Raw genomic sequence first — 24,728 nt, forward strand, 5'->3', positions numbered from 1 at the left:
AGAAAATTATTAAGCTGAATTAAGGGACATGAAAGCATAAGACCTAAATAAACAGAGAGATATACCACATTTACGACTGGAAAGACTCAACCATACAAAAATGACAATTCTTTTGCAAATTAATTTGTGAGGTCAATGTCATTCCAAACAAAATTCCAATGGCGGGTTTGTGTTAGGGGGTTGGATATCACAAAACATCACAGACTGATCTTACAATGCTACAGAAGAGGAAAAGGCCAAGAATAGTCAAGAGACTAAGAGGTACGTGAGTAGGTTAACCCCACCAGGTATCAAAATCTCTCAAAGACAATTCAGTATTGTCTTTGAGACAATTCAGTATTGTCAGGAACAGATAAGACTCCTATGCCAATAAAAAGAACAGAGCCAACATGAAAGAAGGTGACTTACAAGTCAGTACAGAGAATAGACTCTTCAAAAAATGGTACAAACCAACTGGCCATGCGTATGGAATGTAAAATTGGATTCCTACCTTATCTTTTAACAAAAATAAAATTTAGATGGAATACAGACACATGAAAAACAAGAGCAAACTAGTAGATTACTGTAGAGAAGATCTTTATATAATTTTGTGAGAGGGAAGTAAAAGTACCCCTACCCTTCAAAAAATCACAAACCTCAAAGGAGAAGACTAACAAATTTGACATTCAAATTTTAAAATTCTGTAAAACGAATACCATACACATAGTTAAAAGATACCCCACACAAAGGTGCACAGAAATAGAAATAGAACTAAGCACACAGACACAATATGTGCATGTAAAACTGGTGAAAATTATATATCAGACGAAAGACTGGAATTCAGAGTACCTTAAGAAAAAAACTGCAAATCAATAGGAAAAAGAAAAACAAACCACTAGAAAGATGGGCAAATTATGTGAACAGGCAATTTACATAAGAGGAAACCCAAGGGGTAAATAGGCATAAAAAGATATTCAATCTCACTAGTAATTATAAATTATTAAAAACAACATTTAAAGAACAAAGAAATACCATTTCATGTCTTTCAGATGGGCATCAACATTTAAGTCTACTGTATCTAGGGCTGACACAGCCGTGCAGGAATTCCCACACTGCTATCAAAAGTATAAAATCGTTCAATAATTTTAGAGAATAATCTGAAAATAAAATTTTTAAAGTTAGCAATGTACATACTCTGTGATCTAGTAGTTCCTTTTACAGGAATCTACACAAGAGAAACTCTCACATGTATACATAAAACAACCTCTTGGTGGACATTAACCATAATATCATTTATAACACCCAAAATGCATAAATAACCTTAATGCCATCATTAGGAAAGTTTATTTTTTTAAAAATATAACAACAAATACTTACAGATGAAGTGATATAAATGTCTAGGATTTGCTTCAGAATAACGTGGGATGACTGAGAAGGTAGGTGGGGGAGTGGACGTGCATTATGAATAATAATGACTAACCAGTGCTCATTATATGCAAGTGCACTATACTTTCTATTTTAATAATGTTGGGAATTTTCCATACTAAAAAGTTTAAAAGCATGATATACTCACACCATAGAACCCTGTAAAGCAATTAAAATGAATAAACTAGATGTACTTGTATCGATGTAACTATATCTCAGTATACTAAAATAAATAAAAGCAAGCTGCAAGAGGTTACATACTATATGATATTTAGAACGTAAAATTTTAAAACTCATGTAACTATATACTATTTACTAACAACAGATATATAATTAGGTATAAAAAAAATGGACAAAAAGATACACACCAGCTTCAAGAGAGTGAGGGAGGTAGGGTAATGAAGAGCACGTTTTCTTGTTAACTCTTATTTTTATCAGAAGACAAATCTGTGGCAAATACAGCAGATTGTCAATACATATAAAATCTGGGTGTGTGGCTAGGCACAGTGGCTCAAGCCTGTAATCCCAGCACTTTGGGAGACCAAGATGGGCGGATCACGAGGTCAGGAAATCAAAACCATCCTGGCTAACGCAGTGAAACTCCGTCTCTACTAAAAAATACAAAAAACTACCGGGCACGGTGGCTCACACCTGTAATCCCAGCACTTTGGTAGGCCGAGGCGGGCAGACCACGAGGTCAGGAGATAAAGACCATTCTGGCTAACACGGTCTCTACTAAACCCCATCTCTACTAAAAATACTGGGCTGGTGGCAGGCACCTGTAGTCCCAGCTACTCAGGAGGCTGAGGCAGGAGAATGGCGTGAACCCAGGAGGCGGAGCTTGCAGTGAGCAGAGATCGTGCCACTGCACTCCAGCCTGGGCGACAGGGCGAGACTCTGTCTCAAAAAAAATAAAAAAATCTGGGTGTGGTACACAGAGGAGGGTGGGCACACAATGTAAGAGGGAATATCCAGGTGTTAATAAAGGCTCTATAGCACAGAGGTCATTTGAGCTGTGTGGAGATGAACAGATAAGAATCCATCAACCCAAGTAGAATATATGAAAAGAAGAGATCCAAGAGGATTTCTCTCAGAGAACATTTCCATTCTAAGAAGAGAAAACAATCCACACAAAAGGTCTCCCTGATGTTGGCCTCAAATCACTCTCACAATGCAATCCTTTTACCTGCAGACCATGAGCCTGGGGCAAGGAGAAGAGGTAGTAATGAAGTATTCGACCTTCATAATCCCCATGGCACCCAGATCACGAGTGCTCAGCAAACATCTCTGGAGAAATGAATGAATGTCTTTATGTTTGTTTATTCACTCATTCAAGAAATATCAACTGGGCAGCAGTCTGTCAGGCATTGCTCAGGCCCCAGGGATGCTTCAAATAGCAAGAGAGAAAAGGTCCCTGGTCCCAGGGATGCTATCTGGTCGGGGAGGGGCACATGACAGAAACAAATGGTGGGGGTCCCCAGCAGTAGACATGACAGCATGTGGCAAGAGAGAAAAGCCTCTTTGAAAAGGCAGGAAGGAAACAACAAACCAGTCATGCAGAAGGTGAGGAAGAGTATGGCAGGCAGAAGGCACACGGTGGTCAGGAAAGCTGCTGCAAAGGTTGGAGAAATCTAAAGGCTGGGCCTTGGGCAGGAAAATCAGGAACTATAAAATGAAACACAACAGTGCTCAACTCACTTCTACTCCCTCAAATTCACTAGCAGATATCAGCAGCTAGAATTCATGCTCCACTAGAAAAGACATAGATTAAGAAAAACGAAATAGGACCATCTTATTGCCCCTTCAGCCCACCCCTTCACTCTTAGCACCACTCCCACCCAAGCTAGCCTAAGGCATTAACTCAATCTTCCCAATCAGCATAAGGAAGATGGTCTTGTGGAAGCGACCTTATGGAAGCTGAGACTGTCCCTGCACTCTCCGGTTGGCAGAGGGAAGGCAGAAAAAGGGAGTGGCTGAGTCCTGGCAGCATTACAGACTCATCCTGGAAAAACTCTTCCAAAAATAGTCTCGGAGGGTAGAGCTGACCCAGGGTGAGCATCTCAAAGGCCCTCAGCGCTCACAGGGTAGGGGAGACATTCAGGTACCTGGAGCTGGGGTTGGAAATTGCCTCAGACACTAACCAGCAACAGGGACCTGGGTTAGATGGGTCTCCTGGATGAATCACATCCTCAGCCTAAGTGTTTTGCAAACTGTCAAGCTCTATACATACATGAGCTCTATACCTACGCATACTCTCCTTTAACCCATATTTATTAAGCACCTACTATGTGCCAGTTGCTGTACTAAGTACTTGGATCCAGCAGTGAACAAAACTAGCAAAACCCCCTACTCTCTCTGAAGTTAATTTCAGTGGAGCAGAGACATACAACACATACAATGAGTGTATCACACAGCATGCTGGAGGATAAGTGCCAGGGGGAAAGCACAGGAAGATGGTGAGGGCTGGGAGGGAGGGTGCAGTTGTGAAAGAGCAGGTATTGTTCCCTGAAGAGAAGGTGTAGAGCAGGTGATAGCAAATGCTTTCTTAAAGGGCCAGATACTAAGTATTTTAGGCTTTGCTGGCCATACAGTTCCATCACAGCTACTGGACTCTGCCACTCTACTGCAAAAGCAGCCACAGTTAATATGTAAATGAATGGGCATGGTTATATTCCAATAGAACTTCATGAATAAATATTACAGGCTGGGTTTGACAACCCTGTCTTGGTATATGAAGAACACCAGATGCTCTGTAACTGGTCTGCACGCTGCTTGACCTCCTATTCAACAGTGAGATTGGAGACAGGGTTCATGCTGCTTATCCCTAGTAAACCCAGGGAGATACTGCCAGTCAGTCACAACTGACAAGTGCAAGGAAGTGTATGTGCTCTCACTAATCATTTACTAATTGAATGGATGTAATAATAGCTAATGAGTGAGCAACTACTACTTGGCATTGTGAGTCATGCTTAGCAAACAGGACTCAACAGAAGGCGGTGGTGGTGCATGTGGTTATTTACTCCTGAAATTACAATTACAACTACAAGGCCTAGCCCTGTGCCTGACTAGGAAGAAACTCAGTAACGACTACTGGATCTAAATCAACCTGCTATTCAAGAGTTCCAGAGCTTCCTGAGGATCAAGTGCACAAGGGAACTTTCTGGCAAGAAAGTCTTATCAGACTTTCTGACAAGCTTCAGTAACTACACTAAGTAATGCTGTTAAGTCAAAGATGCACAGTGGGCCCACTGAGGGAAGGCTGAGCAAGCTCAGCATACCAACATGAATCTGTCCCCTTCCCATTCCACCTCCCACCACAGCCCTGCCCTGAACTGGCAGTCTGCAGCCCAGGGGGAAGCACTTACATAGAATCGCAGCAGAGCCCCATCTGAATTGCAGCACCAGGACCTCCTGCCCAAATACTCGTGGGCTGTGTTCAGCAGCATGAGGGAGGATGGGAGCATGGGCGTCTCCGACATCCCTAGGGAAAGCCCAGGCCGACAGACACAGAGTTAGTGTGGGAACCTGCGTGCCTGCAGGGGCTGCCAGGCTCAGTCTCTTCTTTTCAGGCTTTTCTGTCTTTATCAACATGACCATAGATTTTTCTTTTCCTTTCCTTTTTTTTTTTTTTGCCTTTTTAAATAAGTAGTGACTTGAATGGCTTTACTAAAGCAATACACGCTTATCAAAACACAATTCAAGCCATATAGGAAAATATAAAGGAGCACACTTTATCCATCAAAATACTAGCCCAGAGGGAACCAATGCTGACATCTGGTGAACCTCCAGTCGAAGCATCCTTCTGTGCATATCTGATGCATTTTGAATGAGAGAAAAGTAATTTATAACAATGGAACCCATACTACACATGCCATTTCTTAACTTAAAAAAAATTTTTTTTTAAGAAATAGGGTCTAACTGTTGCCCAGGCTGGAGTACAGGTGGCACAATTATAGCTCACTGCAGCCTCCAATTCCTGGACTCAAACAATCTTCCCGCCTCAGTCTCCTGAGTAGCTGGGACTGCAGGCGCGAGCTACCACACCCAGCTAATGTTTTGATTTTTTGTAGAGACAGGGTCTCAGTATGTTGCTCAAGCTGGTCTCAAACTCCTGGCCTCACGTGATCTTCCTGCCTCAGCCTCCCAAAGTGTTGAGACTACAGGCATGAGCCATGGTGCTTGGCCTTAAAAGTTCTTAGATTTAGGTCTACCTGAATAATACAGAAGAAAAAGAGTAAAACAGGAGGAAAAAGAACTACTGAATTCCAGTTACACACTCGTTTACCACTACAGGTATTATTTGTTTATAAAGGTCCCTCAGTATTTTTGAAACTCTGGGCCATAACCCATTAACGACTTACAACTAGATTTTTAGAGTGGATCAGGACAGAACATGTCAGAAGTCACTAGTAATAACTTTCTTTCATGAAATTTATTTTGTACTTTTTCTTCTTTTTTTTAAAATGAGGTCTCACTTTTGCCCAGGCTGGATTGCAGTGGCACGGTCATAGCTCAACCTTCCTTCTCAGCCTCCCAAGTAGCTAGGTCTATAGGTGCCACCACAACTGGCTTTTTTTTTTTTTTTTTTACTTTTTGTGGATACAGGGTCTTACTACGTTGCCTAGGTTGGCTTCAAACTCCTGGCCCCACGTAATCCTTCTGCCTTGACCTCCTCAAGTGTGGGAATCACAGGAGTGAGCCACCATGCCCTGTTGCTTTTGGCTCTTAATTGCAACCAACTGTTTCAATTTGTCATACTCATTCTGCTCCTTGCTGTTTGCATTTATGACTTTACAATGGTGAGACTTAGTTTGCAGTGTTTTCCTCAGTTCTACAATTCTTTTTGTTTCATTCTGTCTGTCAGCTCAAAAGCCCAATCCTGCTTCCTCTGCCTTCCTAATAAACCCTGTCTTAGTATCTGCTTCCAGAGAATTCAGTATGTGATAACTACTATTATTTTTCCTGGGTGATAATATCCTCACCAGGCCCCTCACCACCCAACCATAGTGCGTTTTATCCCAGGGCCCCTTCCCTCAGCTCAGTCTGCACACTGGAAGATGGCAGGATCCTGTGGCTCTTCCTGCCTCTGCCAAGGCCGAGGGTGGGATGGAGGAGCTTTCCTCTCATGCCACTCTCCACAAATGAGAATATTAATAATATTTCCCAGGATTTGGTCAACTTGCTATCTTCCCTCAGTTCTCCTGCTGAGGGACATGCAGAGACAGAGCCACACCTACTGCTACTACACCAGAATCATTCTTTTTTCTTTCCTTTCTCTTTCCTTTCCTTCCCTTCCTCTCTCTCTTTCTTTCTTTGATGTACTTTTCAAAGTTTAAGGTATTTGACTATTCCTCTATCCGTGTTTACTTGCTGGCAGTTTTTTGAAAACTAATTTTTGTTTGCATAATTAATTTTGAGGGAAAGGAAAATTTCAATCCAGAAGTCTTTTTTGTGTTACTTTTCTAAGAAAAATAACAAAATTTATAGTTGTAAACTTTAATTTTTTTTCACACTAAAATCCTTTTGGAGAACAATAAGGTATCAGAGGTAATAATTGTCAAGAGCTCTAAAGATATACATTGCTAGAAATTTATCCTAAAAAAACAATTGAGTAGAAGCAAAAAGGCATGCATGAGGTGTTCATCATGGCATGACCTGTAAGAATGAAATTTTTTTTAAGACATAGGGTCTAACTGTTGCCCAGGCTGGAGTACAATTGGCACAATTATAGCTCACTGCAGCCTCCAATTCCTGGACTCAAACAATCTTCCCGCCTCAGTCTCCTGAGTAGCTGGGACAAACTAAGGGTTCAGCAGCGGGGACGGTTCAACAGAGCATGCACCTCTCATCAGCATGATGAAAACAGTGGAGCAAAATGGAGCAACGGCCTTACAAAACAGAGAATAAAAGCCTTTTGCAATCTGGCCCCTCCTCCCCTATCCAATCCCCATGCCCAACGTCTCCTGTCTAAGGCTTGCTCAGTCCCTGGCCCCACTCTGCCTCCCCAGTGTCTTCCTCTGCCCCTGCTCTTCCATCAGGGCTCAACTCAACCCACACCCACACCCACACCCACACCCACACCCATGGGCAGCATCAGGTGCCCTCCTCTCAGTCCACCACACCAGCCTGATGCTGTTAGATAATTGATCTGTCTCCCACCACCACAAACCTGTCAAGGCCAGAGGTATCCTATTCACAGAGCCCTGACATGTCATCAGCAGGTGATGAACTTTTGAGCAGTGAATAAAATTACAGAGAAAGTGTGAAGGGAAGGAGAAAAACCATATGTTAACTCTGGTTTTCTCTGAGCAGTTGGAATAGGGATGACTCTTTCCTTTCCACTTTTTCTTGTTTTACAAATTATTGAGGAAAAATCTTCAATAAACTTAACTTTAAGCTAGTTGAATACAAGCATCAATAGATACATACTATTATAACAACTGCACACAAACTAGATGTGCATTAGGCCAAGTCTGGACAGCAAATGCAAGAAAACAAAAAATGGAAAAAGAAAAAAAATATCTATCTGATAAGATTATAGGTGATCTTTCCTTTAAGTGTCATTTAGCTGTTGTACTGTCGTTTCTTCAATCCAGCACATTTTCTACCATTGCACTGACCATGGATCCAGGGCCATCTCCATTAAGGGTCTAGGGCAGGCCCTCCCTGGATTCTCATCACTCAGCACCCACCATGAGCCAGGCATTGACTCACCATGGTGATTCATGGCTTTATTATTTCATTTCATCCTCAGAACAACTTTCTGAGGTAGATACTATTATTCCCAATACGGGTATGTGGAAATAGAGGCTGAGGTTATATGACTTGCCCAAGGTCACACATCTAAGAAGTGACAGTTGGGATGTGGAACCTGTGCTCGCTCCACGCTGCCCTCGGCTTACCATCCCTTGGGGTGTCATGGGGATTAAAGGAGCTAGTGGGTACAAGGCCTCCTGGAGCAGTGTCAGCATTCCTCATAAGTAGTAACCTTTTGTCACTCCCTCCATGCTGCCACCTGCACCAAACATGCCATGTTCACACACCCAGGACTCCTGTGCCCACTGCACAGTAAGCTCCCTTAAGGAAGAACCAAGAACACTTCTGCCTCTGTCCAGGCGCAAGCAAAATCCTTGGATTGAGTGGATGAAGCCCCACTCACAACATGTGGATAAGGTCCAGGACCCTAGGGCAGAGGACAGGGGCAAGGACATGGGAGTCAGAGCTCATCCCCACTGCACCCACTGCCTGTGCACCTTCCTCCACTGGGTTTTGGAGCTGCTGCTGGTGGCACAGAGAGTGGAAGGTGTCTTCCTCCTGCCAGATGATCCGGTGTAGAATGATCCAGGGCAGCACTGAAGAGACATGGGGCTCCTTAGCCTCCTCCTGCACGGCCATGCTGCAGTCAATGACCTGACGGTGAGGGGCGGGAGACAGTAGAAGTGTCACAGCAGGGTAAGCCTTCAGGGCAGACCGAAGGGAGGCAGGAGGCCTCTTAGGGAGCTGGTACATGCTACCTGCCCACCCCCACTGTTCTGATATGCGCACTGTAATCTAGCAGATCCTCAACATGTCATCGGACAGAGGCCCATAATGTCCAAAGATAGAGTCACACCACCCTCCATGCCACATGCAGTTACTGATACCCTCAGTACCTACTATGTGCTGCGTCCTGTGAACAGGGCATGGGGGAGCTGAGAGCCCAGAGAGAAGAGAGCAATGGGCAAACTATACAAGTGCAAAGCATCAGTATGGCTGCTGCAATGAGAACAGATGCAGCCACAATGGCTCACAGAGGAGGGGTGGGGCAGACAGGGGAGAGCCTTTTAAAAGTTTCCAGGTGTGTGGCTGTGGTGTGTCCAACACTCAGGGAGGGCAAGGAGTGGGGGCAGAGGACAGGCATGCAGGCAGGGACCCCAGAGGGTAGCCCAGGAGGGCTGCAGCCAAGGGAGCACAAGACCAGGGGGAGAGACAGGCCTGGGGCTTAGTGTACCGTACGTGACACACAACCTGGAGGGAACATGAAGGGTTTTAAGTGAGGGGGGAGCACATTCACATATATTTTGGAAAGGTGCCTTTGTGGTTGGACAGTGGCTGGAAGGGGCAGAGGAGACTGTGGCGAGTGTGCTGCCGCAGCTCAAGCAAGAGTAGCAGTGGTCTGGACTACAGCAGAAATATGAAGACAGAGGGAGAAACAAAGGCTGGAGGGGTGAGGACACAGATTTGGCAGGACTTGCTGAAGGCCTGAGTGGGAATTGAGGAGACAGCCCAGAGTGCTTCACAGGAAGATTCTCTGCCTTAAAGCCTTCCTGGACAACGCAGGGTGCTGTGACCACTCCTTAGTTGGAAGTGCCAGGACGGCATGGGATGCTGGAGCCATCACGGCCTACGCTCTGGCTCCCATTCTGCCTCTGACTCAATGCAGGCAGACCAGGGCCTCCCTGTGAGGTTATTTCTTCCCCTCTGGGATGGAGGTCTGGAAGAACCCTGTGGCACCAAGTGCTACATGGTCTCCAATCCCCAGATCCAACCAGTCCCAGGAAGGTCTGCAGCCTGCACACAAACCCCTCCTCAGATCCCGAAAGTTCCAGCCAAAGAAGTCATCATGTCCCCTTTGGGTGCCTAATTAGCAATGAAAGCTTAACTACTGAAGAAGAGGGATGTCAGAGAGACATACCTACTGGGGCAGGGCAGGGTGAGAAGGAGCCAGGGGGTTACCTGGATGAGGTTGTTGGTGAGCCGCACGAGGCCAGTGGTGGAGGATGATTCCTTCATGATGCTGCCACTGCTGTCCGCAGAGAGGGCCTGCTCGATACCCATCAGCAGTTGGGTCACTGTGGCCACCCACTCCTCCTTGGCTGCAGCCTCACTTGAGTTCACCATCTGCTGGACGGCCTCATTCAGAGCCACATCGGAACACTCAAAACACTGCCGATAGTCCTTCAGCCGGAGCAAGGAGTCCTAGTACACCAAGAAGCCAGATGAAGTGCACGGTGAGCTCAGCACATCTGGGCCCAAGGCCTGAGCAGAGACAACTGAAGGAAAACAGATGAGGGGCGGCAAAAGAAAGGGAAGTACGAGCCCCAGCACAGCATAGGCCCCATGCAGCCCAGAGGTGCCTGGAAGGGTAGTCTGATGGCCTGTGGGCAATGGCAGCAGAGAATGTCACCAGTCACGAAGCTTTCAGAAAGGCTTCACCTCTGTACCTCACCTTCCCCATTTATAAAGTAGGGACGCTGGGAATGAGGCTGCAGAGCCAGCCAAGGTGAGACAGGGACCCCTACACCTGTCAGCTCTCCCCAGAGCCACTGTGTCCATCCAGTGCCAGGGCTCTGGAGGGGGTTCAGCAAGGAAGGGGCAGACTGCCAGGGAGGGACTATCTCAGTGGAGGAGGGCCTGAGCCAAGGCCACAACAGAGGCAACTGGCCAGGCAACACTAAAGTCATCATTCTACCAGGTCCCTCCTCCCCAGGTGCCCTGATGGGGCCAATGTGTGAGCCATATGAGCCTCAGCCACCACATCATCCACTCAGTGGCACTGTGGGCCTTAAATGAGCTGATGTGCCTATTACACTCAGCACAGTGCCTGGCACATGGAAGAATTCTGAGAACACCACACTGAACTGTTACTTCTATTTTAAAAGCTTCTCTTTGGAAGGAAGCCATTGCTTTTTGCAAAGCTCCTTTTTTTTTTTTGACCTAGAATACAACCTATTTAAATGCCTGGGATCTCTCTTTCATCACTGTGCTGCTGCATGGGGAAACACAGTCTGTGAATTCACAGATCTGGTGGGCTGCTTGTTACACCTGCAGGAAGCACCTGCTGCCCGGTGCCCCATTGGGCTCTAACCTCGCCACAGCCCAGGCCTGGCAGCGGCTCCTCCCAACCTTGACACATGCAGCTGCCACTCTCTGAGATGAGACCAACAGGTGTGGTGTCAGAAATACCTGAAACTGCCTTTGGAATGTGGTGTAGTATCTGAACACAGATCAATACCTCCCCCAATTTATAAATCCTAATTGCCAGGAAAATGGGGCCCGTGTTTCATTAGAGAAAGCCAGCACCCTTTACCAGGAGGCCACTGCGGTTCGAGGGTGCCTACAGGGTGCTGATATGGGGGTCCAAAGCCTGAGCTGATGCCTCCTAGTCAAAACACCCAACATGTGAGAGCCAGAGGATTATTTTCCACCATGATAAAGACTATTAAATGTAACCAGAGTCATTGTGAAAGTCAGGGACAAGACAAGGACCTGCTAATGGTGCTCTAAAATATGACATAATCTCCAGGGCTCAAGGCCAGAAAGAAGCAAAAAAGTAGAATAAACACCAACGAATGAGGGGACCAAATTACCATCGACTGGGGGCAACACAATCATCTACCCAAACACAATCAAACAAGCCAGTCAGAAAACAAGCGATAATGGGAACTCAGTGAAGCACCCAGACTCAAACACGAAAAATCAATAGGGTTCCTATGAGCTAGCAACTTAGGAATACATGGAAAAGATAATGAACAACAAGAAGATTCTGCTCAATATAGCAACCAAAAACATTAAGGACTAAGAATCAACTCAACAAGACACAAACTATCCAATTAGACTGAAGAACATAATAGGCAGCTTGCCCACTGGGAGAAAGCACCACTATACACCTGCGGGAGAAGACTGCAAGTTCACTGCCCCGCTTGAGAAAAGCTAAACGAAGCAAGTTAAATGCAAAACATAAAACATTAACTCTGCAGGAATAAAACAAAAGCAAATACTCTTTTTATCTCTCTGTTGATGGGTCTCTTGTCAGCCTCCCCTCCAGAACATGGACCAGCCTTCCTCTTGGCCCAGTGCCAGGCACCCTATAAAAGCTCAAGCTATGTATGTAGAATAAGTGGATGAAGGCCAGGCACGGTGGCTCATGCCTGTAATCCCAGCACTTTGGGAGGCCAAGGCGGGCGGATCACGAGGTCAGGAGATCCAGACCATCCTGGCTAACACAATGAAACCCCATCACTACTAAAAATACAAAAAAATTAGCTGGGCGTGGTGGTGGGCGCCTGTAGTCCCAACTACTCAGGAGGCTGAGGCAGGAGAATGGCGTGAACCCGGGAGGTGGAGCTTGCAGTGAGCTGAGATCGCACCACTGTACTCCAGCCTGGGCGACAGAGCCAGACTCTTGTCTCAAAAAATAAATAAAGAAGTAGATGAATATTTCTCCACTCTTGGAAAGACTGTCTAAGCATAGGAACAAAAACCACAATGAGCAATGAACAAAATCACACATGTATGAAAACATCAAAAGATTTGACAGCATAAAAATTCAAAACTTCTCAGCAATTTAAAAGCAAACAATTGGGAAAAAAATATTTGCAAGATCTGTTGAGAAAAAGATTACTATCTTTAATATACAAAAAGCACTCCAAATCAGTAAGAAAACACTCTCAATATGAAACTGAGCAATAATCTGGAGTCCTTAATTCACAAAAAGCAGGCGTTTCCACAGCACTCAGCCCAGACCTCAAGCACAGCCCTTATCACAGTTCAGTGCCTGCCCAAGCAGCAGCTCCTGCCCCATCAATGGGGTATCTTGTCACAACCAGCTGTTCTAGAAGACAGTAAGAGCAAGACCTCATCTGAGCACTGAGGGCATCCTATGGAGGCCAACTGAGGTCACACACATCTCATCCCCTGATCTTGGCTTGGGCCCGACTGACCTCCTCTGCCAGGAGCTGGAGCCTCCTTCCCTCCACCCTCTTCTCCCTTCTGCTTCCCCAAACCAACTGTTTCTTCCCCTTTCCCCAGGACTGAGGTGCTTCCATTTGTTCCCACAGTCACACCTCTAAACTATTTCCCAGTTCAAGAATGTTAATGATTAAAATGCTTTCTGGAATCTGTGCAAAAAACCTGGGAGAAGACTGGACTCTTTCCAAATTGAAAGGGAAGTACCCAATAAGATAAAAAACACAAGTGATTAGTAACATGAAGCATAAGGGACCAGGACTCAATGCCACTAAGCATATTTTGCTTATTATCTTCCATGTTTATCTCGGTGCCAACTCAACCCTCCTGAGGATGGTGGCAACGATGACAGCAGTACCTCCACAGCACCTGCTAGTGACTGGCATGGTGCCAACACACATTAACTTGTGTAATCCCTACAACAGGACTCTGAGCTAAGGACACTGGTCATCCCCATCCTAGAAATGAGGAACTGAGCTCAGAGAGGTTGAATAACTGCCCAACACCCAGCAGCTGCCAGCTCCCTGGCAGGCTCTTGGTGAGAGTTTACCTCCTGAGGAAAAGAAGCAACAGAAGGACTCAGGAGGGCACGTGAGGCTTCAAACATAAGGCTAGTGTTATTTTTCTTCAGCTACATGGGTCTTTATTTTATCTTGATTCTTCATACTGTACAGATATTTTAGCCACTTTTATATTTACCTTAAAAAACAATACAAAATGAGATGGATGAACAAACAAGTAGATGGACAGATGATGACCCGACAATTCTTCCTTCCTCCTCTGCCATGCAGAAGTTCTGAGTCAAGTGTGGGGATCACCCCGAGCCACGCAGAACCCTAGAACCTGCACTCCTTGGTTCTAACTTTCCGCTAGTCTTGACCATATCTTCTGACTAACATCTTCCTGGGGGCTTAGTGGTGTTGATATCCACTCTCTTCTAGCTATGTGTTCTTAAGAACACATATGCTATGCTTCTCAGAAGTTGCCCTTGACCCTAATCACACCCACCCTATCTCCAGGGGCACCCTGGGCCCCTCAGAGCCCTACAGCTCCCTGAGTGGCAGGCACCAGAGAGGTCGGACCAGTTAAGACAAAGATATGCAAAGACCCCCCTGAGAGTCAGGGGCAAAGGGAAGCAATTTTACAGACAGCATTGAGCATATCTACATTCCACCAGGTGGTGGTTTAAAAGTCAGAATGAAGCTGGGCCCAGTGGCTCATGCCTGTAAACCTGCAGCGCCAGGAAGCGAGCCTACCACAGAGCCTCCAGAGAATAAACACAAACAAGCAAGGAGAGAAGGTGCAAGTGGGTGTGAGGGACACTGGCAGCACACACCTGCAGTAGAAGCAGCTGGGCTGGCCTCTCAGGAATGGAAGTCATAAACTCCAGGTGTTTGGCCCGGTCAAACCCACTGGTACACAAAGTGGGGCGGAGCAGATGCACAACAGCCTTGTAGTCACCTGCTTCGTACAGTCGCTGAATCTCCTCCAGGGACTGGCACCGCTCCAGCGACTTCAGGTTCTTATCAATCTGAAAAAGGCCCGGCAATGCTGTATGAGGGTAAACCCCTCAGCCCCTGCCCCACCAAATCTGGCCAGTGTTTGTTTTTATCAGAACTGGATGAGGAGAATAAAAATTAGACTATGTTCCAGCCCCCCAAAAATTAGATTCCTCCTTCATACATCAGTGTTTACACGAAATGTATGTGTTAAAAGTATTTCTATTAATGGCAAGGCATCCAATTCTTTAAAAAACAGGCACATCAAAAACTACCCAGAAGCAAAGGAGTTCCAGGAAGCATCCGCCAAGACAGCTGGACAGCCTTGTCACAGGTCAGTGAACCAGTCTTGCAGAACCACGGAACATCAGGCTGTCAGCGACTCAGCAAGCCTGGACCAGAGGTTGTCATACACTACACGCAGGACCTGATGAAGCCCTGGCATGTAGACAGCCCTGTACCTGTACTTGTCCCTGAAACAACTCTAGGAGAGTCTGAAGGCCACTTTCAGCCAGTGTGGACATTTCACAGATACAGAACTGCAGCAGGGTCTGAAACTGCACAATGAATAAAGTGGCACCTGGGTGGAACCTGGCATATAGGCCACACACTGCTGACCCAACCCCATGGCCAGCCCAATACTGGTCTGCTCCAGCTGGTATTTCCTTCCAGTTCCACTGGGATGGCTGCCACACATAGCCAGGAGAGCAGACCAATGACTGCTTCTAAATAGTGCTGGTGAGAACTCCCATACCTGCTTTTCACCAGGGATCTACAGTGCCCCAGTGTACTAGAGCAGCCTTTCCCTGGCCTCTTCTGTCTTCCCAGCAGGGGCCCCGCTCAGCATGTGGGAAGCTCTCTTGTTCCTCAGAAACAGGTCAACCCTGGGCTAACTATGCCAAATCACAAGAAATCTTTGACTAAGAAACACCATTTAAAAACTTTCAGCCGGGCACAGTGGCTCACACCTATAATCCTAGCACTTTGGGAGGCCAAGGTGGGTGGATCACCTGAGGTCAGAATTCAAGACCAGCCTGGCCAGCATGGTGAAACCCCATCTCTACTAAAAATATAAAAAATTAGCCAGGCATGGTGGCAGGCACCTGTAATCCCAGCTACTCGGGAGGCTGAGGCAGGAGAATCCCTTGAACCCCGGAGACAAAGGTTGCAGTGAGCCGAGATTGCACCATTACATTCCAGTCTAGGTGACAAGAGTGAAACTTCATCTATGGGAAAAAAACAAACAAACAAACAAAAATTCTCACTCACCTCCTCCAGGGAAACCACAGAGTCGTTATGGAGGTTGGGTAGCCGGATGACAACGTCTCTTCGCCCAGCCCCTGCCTCCACCTGGATGGCGGTGGGACTCTGGAGCATTTCTGTGCAGATGTCATAGTTCTCCAGGGCCTGCTCCATGTCTCCCTGGTTAAAAGGAAAACAGGTCAGGGGACCGAAGCATAAGATTGACTATGACGTGCCAGATGCCTTACACCTCTGATCTCACTAGACTGTGGAGGCCATGAGGGTGGGGTTTTTACCAGTTACTACTGTAATCCCTAAGAAGGGCCTGGCATGTAGCTCAGGCTCAATAAATACTTGTTGACTGAATGAACAGTCCCTATCAACTCTGTGAGGGGAGATATCATAAACCCCATGTTGCAGATGAAAACACTGAGGACACTTGAGCAGAGCCAGAGTTAGGAGCTAGGCCTGTCCTAATTCCAGAACTAGTGTTCTTCACATCAAACAGTGTTGCCTCCTTTAGACTAAATGGTTGCTGACAGGGCCCTGGTAATCTCTTGACTCATTCTACCACAGTGTACCAGTACCACCATGTGCAAGGTGCTAGGTAACAGCCAATCCATCCTGGCCTTCCAGACCAGGCTCTGAAGAGAAGCTTTCCCAGAACTCTCACAAAACAGGTGAATAATTCCCTTCTAGAAAGCTCTGTATCTGTTTATTCATTTGCTCAGGCTCTCTCAGGAAAACATAAGCAAAGAGTCAAGATGCCAAGGCAATCTTGAGTGGGGGAGGCAGAGGCAGAGCAAATGCCTTCCAGAGCTCTGTGGTTATGCTGAAGAGCTTTACAGACTGGTATCAAGCTTGGAAGTCTGAGATGCTGAGAAGTCCCCACCATGTCGCACTTTCTCATGCCAAGCCCAGTGCCCAGGCAGGTGCTATGCATGTACACGTGCACGCCCGCACACATACACACACACACTCCGCCCCCAACATGGTCAGTTTTCTGCCCATCCTGCTGGGTGTCAGGGCATACTCCCCAAGCAGCTGACCATGGAACCAACCTGCAGCGCCAGGAAGCGAGCCTTCAGCCAGTAAACACGGACCACAAACTCCAGCCAACCATCCTCGAACAGGTCGCGCTGGGATGAGGCAAATGACAGCTGTAGGAGGTCACCAAGGCAGTGGGTTCCTGGGAAGTCGGGTCCAAATCTGCCATTCACCATACCAGCAGGGGAGTTCCGAGGAGACACTAAAAACCATGAGGTCAACGAATCAACTTCATGTGTAGCATCCTAATGCCCTTCTGCTTCTCAGAAGTTGCCCTCGGCCCTAACCACACCCACCCTAGCTCCAGGGGCACCCTGGGCCCCTCAGAGCCCTACAGCTCCCTGAGTGGCAGGCACCAGAGAGGTTGGACCACTTAAGACAAAGATATGCAGAGACCCCCCTGAGAGTCAGGGGCAAGGGAAAGCAATTTTACAGACAGCATTGAGCATATCTACATTCCACCAGGTGGTGGTTTAAAAGTCAGAATGAAGCTGGGTCCAGTGGCTCATGCCTGTAATCCCAGCACTTTGGGAGGCTGAGGCAGGTGGATCACTTGAAGTCAGGAGTTCAAGGCCAGCCTGGCCAACATGGTGAAACCCCATCTCTGCCAAAAAATACAAAAATTAGCTGGGCATGGTGGAACACGCCTGTAGTCCCAGCTCCTCGGGAGGCTGATGTGGGAGAATCGCTTGAGCCTGGGAGGCAGAGGTTGCAGTGAGCCGAGATCGTGCCACCGCACTCCAGCCTGGGTGACAGAGCAAGACCCTGTCTCAAAAAACAACAACAACAACAATAACAATCCATATCACCAGAAAAATTACTGAAGCTACATAAAGCACTGCATTGAACAGTCACACCAAAACTGAGATCCCACTTCCTTCTATCTCACAGCAAAAGCAGATTGGTGGCTCCCTCTGGGGGCTTAGCTCCTGCTAACCACTTCTTGAGTATCCAGGAGATTTCCCTGGGACCCTGACAAGCCAACCCAAAACATGTGCCTACTATAAATGTAAGTCTAAATACCATGACTCAGTCTCCCCACTTCGGCTTTCTCCCAGCTGCTGGGGGGTTCAGAAATTAGCCTGGCCACAGAACACATAATGCTGCCTACCTGCAGAGCTTCTGCCTTTGGTCAGCAGCCACTGGTCCAGCTGAAGCTCCATGCAGGAGAGAGACATCAGCATCATGTCCTGCAGGACAGGCATAGGAAGGTCAAGAACAGTATCACAAAGCCTCTTCAGTGTTGGGGGTAGGGGGCAGTGGAAGGAAACAAAACTAAATTTTACTTTTTGATAAAAATATAATTCTTTCTATTCACTTGCCATTTCATAAGTGATAATCAGTGACCACTCTTCAGGACATAAAAAGAGCCACATGGATGTATAGTTGGGACAAGACTTGGGAAGGACCAGGAGACCTGTCTTCAGAGTTCTTGTCCTGTTGAAGAGGCAACCCTGTCACCTGCCAAGTGCTGGGCCAGACACTGCATCCAAATTACAGAATTCAACCCTTAAAAGTTTTGGGCAGCTGGCTGGGCACGGTGGCTCACGCCTGTAATCCCAGTATTTTGGGAGGCTGAGGTAGGTGGATCACGAGGTCAGGAGATCGAGACCATCCTGGTTAACATGGTGAAACCCTGTCTCTACTAAAAATACAAAAAAAAAAAAAAAAAATTAGCCAGGCGTGGTGGCGGGTGCCTGTAGTCCCAGCGGCTTCGGAGGCTGAGGCAGGAGAATGGTGTGAACCTGGGAGGGGGAGCTTGCAGTGAGCCAAGATCGCGCCACTGCACTCCAGCCTGGGCGACGAGCAAGACTCAGTATCAAAAAAAAAAAAAAAAGATTCTGGGCAGCTGGTATACCATTCCTAGGGCACTTGAGGAAGCTGAGGCTCAGCAATGAGAAGGCACTTGCCCAGTGGGCACAGCTGGAAAGTTATCATCAGCCTGCTTTGCCTGGGGATCAAAGCCCTGGTTCCTCCTGCTGTTTCACAACTGCTCCAGGGGAGCATGGCCTGGTGGGCAGAAGTTGCCAGGAGGTAGTCCCGAGGTATCCCAGTGGAGGATGCCCAGCAAGGGATGGCTGACCTACAAGCTCCTCTACCTCCTGTGCTCTCAAGTCAGAAAGACCACCAGGCATCCCTGAATGTTTCTGGTGCTCCTGCTTTAGCATTCAGTGTCCCATCTCCAACAGGAGTACGGGGCCAGAGCACCTTGTGTTCCCTTAAGCTCTAGGAGGCACCAAGTGGAGGAGGCTGGGGTGTGGAATGCAGCAGGAAGACAAGGCTCAGTGAGGCTCAGCCCCTACTGCTGGAGGCCCCCAACGCTTCTCTAAGCACCCTATTTAGTTTCTGCTGTTTTATCATCTGTTAAAAATAGTCACAGGCCATTTATGGCCTGTTATGTCTTGACATCATAACATCATAACATAGTGAGACCTCCATCTCTAAAAAACAAAACAAATATATATATTTTTTGAGACAGAGTCTCACACTCTCACCCAGGCTGGAGTGCGGTGGCACCATCTTGGCTCACTGCAAGCTCCCCTTCCCGGCTTCACACCATTCTCCTGCCTCAGCCTCCCGAGTAGCTGGGACTATAACCGGGTGTGGTGGTGTAAGGCTGTACTCCCGGCTACTCAGGAGGTTGAGGTGGGAGGATTACCCGAGCCCAGGACGTTGAGGCTGCAGTGAGCTGTGACTGCATCACTGCACTCCAGCCTGGGCAACAGAGCAAGACCCTGTCTCAAACAACAACAACAAAAGCCTCAGTCACAGTCCCTGCCACCTCAAACAAACCAAATGTTTCCCTTTCCTCCAGCTTCTCCTGGCAAGCCTTCCTCTGACTCAGTACACAACCCAAGAAGCCCTTCTCATGATTCTCATTCCCTCACACATCCCATGTCCAGCTCTGCAACCATAATCCAGCATCCCACTATTACCACTGGATCTCAGCCACTGTTCACCTGGCATGACAGCAGCCTCGTGACGGCCCCCTGAGCCCACTCTCACCCGCAAGTGTATCCTCCACTCAGCCATCAGGGAGCTTTCTAGGCACAAACCCGGTTCAGTGACTTCCTGCTTCAACACTCACAAAAAGCCCAGGTTCCAGGCCCACAAGTAGATGCAACCAAACACAACAGCAGCCCCACACCCATGCAAGATCCCTGTCCCCATGCCCTGGTCCCAGTTCAATACCAGCCCTTGAGAGGCTCCCCCCAACCTTTATGTGCTTGTTGCTGCAGTCCCTCAGCAGCGGGTTGGGCAGGCTGGTGCTGTGCCTCCTCCAGCTGTGGTAGACGCTGAGCACGACCTCCGCCAGGCCTGGAGGCCACCTTAGCAAGAACTTGTGGCCCATGCCTTTCAGGTAGCGCATCATCAGCTCCAGGATGCCCCCGTTGGTTAGGTTCTCCAGCAGGAACTCATGCACGTCCTGCTTTTCTGCCCAGGGAGCAAGAACAACCTGACTTGAACAAAGAGGACCTTTCATGCCAGGATCTCCCATTTTCTTTGGGACAGTAAAGACTGTTCCCTCCCTCTACCATCTGATCCAGGTGGACATGATACCACGTTGTGGTGCTGAGATCAGGCTACTGGGTTCAATGCCTGGCTCCAGCCCTCAGCAGCTATGATTGAGCCTCTCTGAATCTCCATATCTAAGGTGGACATCAAAAGGGCAGACCTCCAAGTGCTGCCATGTGCACTAATCTCACTCAGCAGTTATATACTGATACACACTCAACAAGTGTGCTTATACATATTCAATTTGTAAAGCGAAGCCTGTGAATTTAGCCATAAGAAAGCACAGCAAGTATGAGTCTAGACATTTTAGAAGACCTCCAAGTTGACCACAGGGCTCAGGTCCAAGACTAATCCAGGCAGACTCTTGGCCACATGAAAAAACACCCCAGAACCATTCTCACAGAACAAAACATAAGCAGGTTATAGGATAGTGGGAAGAAGAACTCCCAAAGTGAATGGTCACACTGCTCAATTCCTACCAGATTCCATGAACGTGGCTGAGTCAAATGACAGTCTATGAGGCCCAATGCTTGGGAAGTTTTCCAGTTTGGCTTCTGACTGGACTTCATAGTTATTAAAGGAATCATCTTCCTCCTCAGGGTCCAGCTTTCTTAACCTGCATGTAACATGCCAAAATCATAAAGTCACAACACACGTTCTGACACAAGCATCTGAACTCTTCCTGTTAGAGAAACCAAATCTGAGCCAGGAAGAAGGCAGCTAAAATAAGTGGGTGGTGGGGTCCAGAACCCAGGCCTCCCGTAGGCTCTGCCTCTCTCCAGGGCTTTATGAGCTAGCATTTGGTCTGTATCCTGACTTGTTCACTCATCTCATCAACAGATGATTACCGAGCACCAGCTATGTGCCAGGCACTGTGCTAGGCACTGAATACAGCAGCCCTAAATGTGGTAGATCCTGCCTGCAGTAAGCTTACCCGCTAAAGAGACACAGCCAATCAGCAGGTACACAAAACTAACCTAAATAAGGACCACCTCACAACAGAGTGCTTGAGACTCTGGGTCAAAAGGGCTCTGCTTTAGAGAGCAAGGTCAGACAAAGCCTTTGAGAGGGGATGATGTTCACGCTGCCACTGGAGGAGGAGAAGGGCTGGCAATGCAAAGATGCAGGACAAGAACAGGTACAAAGGCACAGGCCAGAAGAGTACCTGTGTGTTCTAGGGCCTCATGGGAGCCCAACGAGTAAGGTGGAAAGTAGATAGATAGGTGGGAGTTTGGGGGACCCATCTGAACTTGGTCCTTCCATAGCTCCTCACAAAGCTGTGGGTGGGCCCAGTCTTGGGACTGGAGACACCTCTCCTGGCAGGCACTCCTCCCAAGGACCCATTTCAGCCAACCTTGTGATGTTCCCTCAGCCCAGAACCCCTGCAGCATAAACACTCAGAGCACTTGTGAATGTCTTCATTCACGTATTGCACACACTCCCAGGGCGACTCCATCAGGCAAACGACCATGTTGCTCTTGCCTTGACCATTCAAAGAAGCAGACACTAAGTTGAGTGTGGTTGCTCAAGCCTGTAATCTCAACATTTTGGGAGGTGGAGGCAGGAGGATGGCCTGACGCCAGGAGTTCAAGATCAGCCTGGGCAATATAGCAAGGCCTCATCTCTACAAAAAACAAGAAATAAAATTAGCTGCGCATAGTGGCATGCACCTGTAGTCCTAGCTATTCAGGAGGATCCCTTGAGCCCAGGAGTTCAAGGCCACAATGAGCTATGATTGTGCCACTGTACTCCAGCCTAGGTGACAGGGCAAGACTCCATCTCTAACAAAAATAAAAAACAAAGGAGCACACTAAACCACAAAGGAAACCAACAACTAAAATAAAGATAAAAAAGAAAGTCGAAACCATTCCAGGTAAATGGGACGGGGGAACAAGACCTTGGAGTAAAAAGCAGGGCTAAGGGGAATATAGGGTCACTCAAATCTCTTGGCATCATCAACCAAAGAACAATCAATCCTGCAGCTCTTCCAAAGGGAAACTTTCTTCTGGTATTACCCCTTAAGAAAAATTCATCAGAAGGCACTGTAGCCCCACTTTGGTCCTGCATCAAGTACTGAGAACAATCATTATTTCTAAGCATTTCACCTTCACCTCAGAAAGATAACAAATTAAGAAAATTAGGAATCTTGCTGTAAAATAAATTTACAATCCACCTAAAGCTTCTGGCTTCTCCTTCACCACTTTGATGTTGGTTCCACTGAAATAAACTATCACAGGAAAGAACCACTGCTAGTTTAACTCCTGTTTAAAGATGGCATATTGAACACACATGGTTAGCTCCCAAACTCCATTCCAGTAACAATGAAGGAATAAAAAAGGTATAAACTCACAAAGACAGAAGATAGGCGAGGACACCCTAGCAGACAAAATGTACCAGACAACTGTTAGAAGGCAGATGGTCCAGTGCAAATGAAGAATGGTGTCTGCCGAGAGAGGCCTCTCCACTCAGCAAAGGGAGGAGGAAGCGGAGTATTAAGAAACCAATCCACTGGTACCATAAATTCCAGGAAGGCTCAGAAATTGAGGACCCTAAAGCCTCTAAAGGAGGTGAGCAGGCAAGGACAAAAAGCAGGACTGGTGAAAACCTAAGTAAGAAGCACTGGGGACCAAGTCCCTCCCAGCTCTGGGGAACCTGGTACCTGCTTGTCCCCTAGGCTCCTGAGAAGCACTAAGAATGAGTAAGACCCAGGAATACTTCACAAGCTCCTCCTCTACCTTCTCAGAATGCAAGGGAATCTTGCTGAGCCTGGAGCAAATCAAGTAGACACAGACTCCCTGAAAGCAGAAGGGAAGCTCCCCTCCATAGGGTTTTCAGGGCATCTGCATCTGCATGGGGTTTTCAAGGCACAGCACGCCTCTGCCTCCCAGCAACAATTAGATGTCTTGTAAATATACAGGGACATGAGAATGTTCCTTCTAGCTCTCAAAAGATGAACAAGTCAAAGCTCCTGCCTTCAGAAATTTCAGAGGTGGGGAGAGGCGAGAAAAATCCAAGATCCCACTCCAGTGAGATTTGTGCTTCAGACATCTGCACAGATGTTATGGGAACACAAAGGAGGAGATCAGAAAAGAGGGTAGCAATGGAATGAGAAATGTTATTGATGGTGTACGCTGGAGGTTTGTGGGTTTGTTTCTGACAATGAGAAAAAATACACAGTACCTGGACGGCAAGAACTTCATCAGAAGCTCCTGGAAGTCTACTTTCTCTTCTTTTTTGCACTTGGTGTTTCGGACACGGGCAGACCGCCGTTTTGCTGTTTCTCCGCTCTCTTCTGAAATCTTCTTCCGTTTTACCCCTTTTTTGGACTTATCTCCCCCAGAAATATCACCTTCACAAAGAATGCAAATTAAAATCTTACACGGTGGCAGGGGTGAAAAAATGCACCATACAGACACATCAATCTCCCTCTTTTATAAATCTACTAGCATTAAACTCTTTGACCTTCAAAAAATGTTCCATCTCTTCTTCAACAACAAAGAATCCCAAGTAAAATTAATTTGAAGCCCCTTAACTCTCACACCTTTCTTGACTTCACAGGACCCACAAGCCAGATTTCAAGATTACTTTCCACAGTTACAAAGCAAGCAACATCCTTACCCTCCCATCCCCTCACTGGTCGGCTGAACTTTGGGGTCTCACCTGATATACCCAGAACAGAGAGAGTGAGTGGCTCTGACCCTACCCAGGACCCTCTGAGCACTCAGCAATATAAGAGCAAAAAAACAGTGTGAACTATATGGCAACAGAAGAATGTCATGTATGATTAAGTAAAAAAGAGACAACCACATGCATGTTTATTCAGAAACTTCTGTATCTACCAGATTCTTTTTTCAGTGACATAGAAATCAAGAAAAGGCTCGGAGCTTTTGACAAAAACTTCTGACAACTCTAGTAATAATAAAAATCAATAAAACATACAGTGGTTGGTGACTTTGCTGACTTTGTTTTCTAAAATCAAAGAACTCAGGAGGTACACCGTCAGCAAGAGAGCAGGACCAGCAGAGGGGACCTCTGCTAGCTTCCATGTTACGAGTAAGAGCGACCTTCATGCCAGAATGTGGTAGCCAAGGCACTAAATGGTCCTGGGGGAACTATCAAGGAGCAGGAGCTGCACGCTGATCCCCCGTCCCCCTCACTGCAGAGGCTTTAGAGCTGAAATGGCCCTGACAGGTAGTGGCACTGTGAGCAGGCTGAGAGGCTCCTCTAGGGCTGGGGGCTCCCACTTCCACTTGAGTCATGAGTGTCAGCATGACCCTTCTCTCTAAAGAGGCA

At 47.1% G+C, this 24,728-nt stretch overlaps 1 protein-coding gene across 1 annotated transcript in view; it reads right to left on the bottom strand.

Annotated features, from left to right (window-relative positions):
• CABIN1 (calcineurin binding protein 1) overlaps positions 1 to 24,728 on the bottom strand; it is a 178,029-nt gene that overhangs the window by 98,721 nt on the left and 54,580 nt on the right. The window contains exons 10-19 of the mRNA XM_011960860.1: positions 23,616 to 23,809; positions 20,915 to 21,051; positions 20,137 to 20,354; positions 18,031 to 18,109; positions 16,934 to 17,121; positions 15,900 to 16,052; positions 14,468 to 14,662; positions 10,120 to 10,362; positions 8,658 to 8,814; positions 4,770 to 4,885 (exon numbers count right to left, since the gene is read on the bottom strand). Coding sequence (XP_011816250.1) covers positions 4,770 to 4,885; positions 8,658 to 8,814; positions 10,120 to 10,362; positions 14,468 to 14,662; positions 15,900 to 16,052; positions 16,934 to 17,121; positions 18,031 to 18,109; positions 20,137 to 20,354; positions 20,915 to 21,051; positions 23,616 to 23,809 — 1,680 coding nt within the window. The remainder of the gene's footprint in view (positions 1 to 4,769; positions 4,886 to 8,657; positions 8,815 to 10,119; positions 10,363 to 14,467; positions 14,663 to 15,899; positions 16,053 to 16,933; positions 17,122 to 18,030; positions 18,110 to 20,136; positions 20,355 to 20,914; positions 21,052 to 23,615; positions 23,810 to 24,728) is intronic.

The sequence above is a fragment of the Colobus angolensis genome, unplaced genomic scaffold (genome assembly GCF_000951035.1).
Source record: "Colobus angolensis palliatus isolate OR3802 unplaced genomic scaffold, Cang.pa_1.0 Scaffold527, whole genome shotgun sequence".
In the NCBI taxonomy this organism is placed as follows: domain Eukaryota; kingdom Metazoa; phylum Chordata; class Mammalia; order Primates; family Cercopithecidae; genus Colobus; species Colobus angolensis.